Source organism: Triticum aestivum, chromosome 1D (assembly GCF_018294505.1).
Source record: "Triticum aestivum cultivar Chinese Spring chromosome 1D, IWGSC CS RefSeq v2.1, whole genome shotgun sequence".
Classification (NCBI taxonomy): Eukaryota; Viridiplantae; Streptophyta; class Magnoliopsida; order Poales; family Poaceae; genus Triticum; species Triticum aestivum.
Genome location: NC_057796.1, coordinates 208,807,192 through 208,810,512, shown reverse-complemented (window position 1 = coordinate 208,810,512; position 3,321 = coordinate 208,807,192). Strand labels below are relative to the sequence as shown.

Below are 3,321 nucleotides of genomic sequence, written 5' to 3'. Positions count from 1 at the left end.
ATATATAAGGTCTGCAACGATATGCAATGTCGTGTTAACATTTCCCTGAGATGGCACACTATTTAATAACAAAAAAAAACAATATAACAATTTCTTAGAAAAAATGAGTCTTAAACACCAAAAGATAAAGTTGCTAAAATACTAACATTATTATATCGTACACTATAGAGATAGTAATATAGAGTAGTATCATATACAGTAAATGATACTTATGTACTCCCTCCGTAAACTAATATAAGAGCGTTTAGATCACTATTTACGGAGGGAGTACATTATTCCCTATTAAAAATATTCTAAAGCTTTAAAAATACCAAGTCATCGAGGGTGAAAAATAACTTATTCCTCGCCCTAGCCGTTTCATCTAGCCACATTTTTTCTCACATGCAAAACGTAACTTTCTAGCATGCATGTTGTAAATTACGTCACTTCCTGTTGTAAAATTACCTCACTTCTATTATAAAATTACTGCAACATCTTTTAGTGTCATATTGACGTACCACATTTTTTTCTCACATGCAGAACATAATTTTATATCTTGCATGTTGTAAAATTACCTCACACGTACGGTGGAAGACAAACTTCCTTCCCCAATAATGTAATATTACTTCAAAGCTTTTTTTTTTACGTTTTTAAGTTATGGTCGTGGAATTGGAGTGGGACTCACCCAAGGTGACGAACAGCGCGACCTTATTCTACACCGGAGGTAATCTTACAATCGTTTCATAAATAAATTACATTTGGAATACAAATACTTACAATCATATTGATTCACTGCGTAAAAAATGGCATAAGAAAGCAAGAATATAGGTCATAATACCAGAAAAATTGATTTTCATGTATTTTACACTATGTTTTTACGTTTGTCATTTTACGTAACATAAAATATTTTTTCTGATTATTATATATTTTCTTAAGTTCTCTTTTTACGTATGAAATAAGACAAAATTTACGAAACGTAAAATTACAATGCATTAATGTTAAAATAGACAGGGATGAAGAATAACTATTCCTCAGGGTGTTTCGGCGTAAATTGTCAATATATATAGTGTTACTATTTATCACACAGGTGCAGAATAAGTTATTCTTCACACACACACTCGAAAGAAAAAAAACAAATTAATGTACTATTGAATTAGTATTATTATTCATGAAAGCGTTACAGATCGACTTGGTAATCAACATTGCGGTACCCTCGGATTACATTATTATCACACCACGCGCGAGATGAACGTCCGGAAAGGCAAGAACATTATTCCATGCTTACTAGTAGTATTTATTATTCGCTGGAACGCAACTCACAAGACGAGACCGGTCAAGGGCCCGACCGGCTACCGATCTGCAGCTGCAGCTCAGTATCCCATGGCGGCGCCGGCCATCTCGAATGCTTCGGCGTAGGACACCGAGGACGCGGCCTGCTTTAGCATCCACTTCTTGAAGGGGTGGAAGAGGATCTCGTCGGAGCACGTGAACTTCTGCGGTTTCGGGCACTCGATGAGCGTTTCGGCGTCCCTGGCCACGCAGATGAAGATCTGGTACAGCTGGAACTTATCGAACGGCCCTTCGCTGCACTGGATCACCGGCGTCACGCCGGTGCCCGCCTGGATGACCTTCTTGATCTTCTCCAAGCTGTACAGGCCAAAGTCCGGCTTGATCCCTGCAATGACAATACCAATACGTACTCAATCAATGTGATGATTTCCTTTCCAAGAAAACGGCAGTCATGAGCCATGGATGCATGCATGCGTCACCTTTGGAGACGAGGCGAGAGAGGGGGTTGATCTTGCTACGGAGGGCGATGGCGGCTTGGAAGTAGGCCTTGTCGTCGAGGCCGGAGCAGACGCCGGACGTCTTCCAGGCGCTCTTCCAGCTGCTCTGGCCGTTGTTGCTGGGGCACTTGATGTTGCTCCAGAACTGCCTCAGACCGCTGATTTCCAGAATCTGCAGTAAACGCAAAACATTGCATGCATCACAGTGGTAAGAATCCGCAAAGCGCTGGACAGAAATTAATTACCTCGTCATAGTTGAAAGCAAATTAGTTACCTCGTCGGAGTTGAGAGGAGTGCTGCTGCAGCTGGTCTCGGGGGCGTCGGTCGTCGCGTTGAAGACGGTAAAGCCCGATACGTAGAAGTCGGCCGCCGGCACGACAGGGCTCTTGGGCATGCAGCATCCGCGGGTGGTCTGCGCGCAGTATGCTCCCGGCCACTGTGTCCATGGATTATTACATCGCGGGTGAGTCATGTTTTAGAACCATTATTATTCTGGATGATGAGAGCTTTTCAATGGTGAAATACTAGATTAACAATATAGTATATATAACCAATGGCCTCGACAAACAGGTGGTCCATAAAACCACGTGCATGATAATCTCGCATGTCCACATCCGTCAAGATGGTTCGTATCACACATACTACACGTTTTAGGTGAGGCATATGCACGTACAGTGAACAACTGAATGCTAACTATCATGTGTAGAAATTTTGAATGATGTAATAAATACAAATAAAAACGAATAAAAATTGCCACTATGTTGTCATGCTTTGCACGTCCATACCATTAAACCAATCTGGTAGTAGGTACCAGAATCAGAAACGGCAATGGCAGGGGAAGCTATCAGCATGCCAAGAAGGCACAGGAGTGCTGTCCTGAAAGCCATACCGAAACCTTGCTTGGTTTCTGTCTAACAAACTTTGCTCGCTAGTGCGCTTATTTGGACACCGAGAAATGCCTTGGTGAGGAGTGACTACGGGGTGCAAGGGTATTTATAGGACGTTGGGCATGCCTACCGTCCCCCCTCATTTCATATTTTTTGTGGTGCGTATATTGTGCCCCATTCTCGTCCACACGTCTAAACGATAAGATCTCTTATACTCCGTAGACAGTAGTACTGAAATAACAACTTGATAACTATACTTCCTACTTCCCCCCCCCCCCCCAAAAAAAGACATACACTTCAGTATGGTTTTGAACTAGATTTACACAATAGTTCCTGATACGGAGGTATTACCCCTGTAATTCCGTTACCCTGGTATAATGTGTTAGATGTGTATAGGTCCTCTCTGTAGCTCCCCAGCGTATAAAGGGCTTTTCTGCACTTTACCACATCTATATATGTATTGGCCTTTGGCCCTTAGTAAAGTCAGTTGCTGAATATCCAACATGGTATCAAATGCTAGGTTAGCCCCTCCCTCCCGCACGATGCAACTCCGTGCACCTCGTACCTAGTCTCCGGCCGCCGTCTCCGGCAGCCACGCTGCTGTCTCCGGCCACCGTCTCTCTTCATCCTCTGGCGCAGCTCTGCTCCGCCCCGGCTCGGTCGCTGCT

At 43.3% G+C, this 3,321-nt stretch overlaps 1 protein-coding gene across 1 annotated transcript; it reads right to left on the bottom strand.

Moving 5' to 3' along the window:
- Window positions 1-1,122: 1,122 nt before the first annotated feature.
- LOC123167492 (ribonuclease 1) lies at window positions 1,123-2,749 on the bottom strand. Its single transcript, XM_044585332.1, has 4 exons — window positions 2,552-2,749; window positions 2,041-2,202; window positions 1,749-1,938; window positions 1,123-1,654 (listed from the first exon to the last, which is right to left on the bottom strand). Exons 1-4 carry the CDS (start codon window positions 2,651-2,653, stop codon window positions 1,350-1,352), a joined length of 759 nt encoding a protein of 252 aa, XP_044441267.1. The 5' UTR covers window positions 2,654-2,749; the 3' UTR covers window positions 1,123-1,349.
- Between the last annotated feature and the right edge of the window lie 572 nt (window positions 2,750-3,321).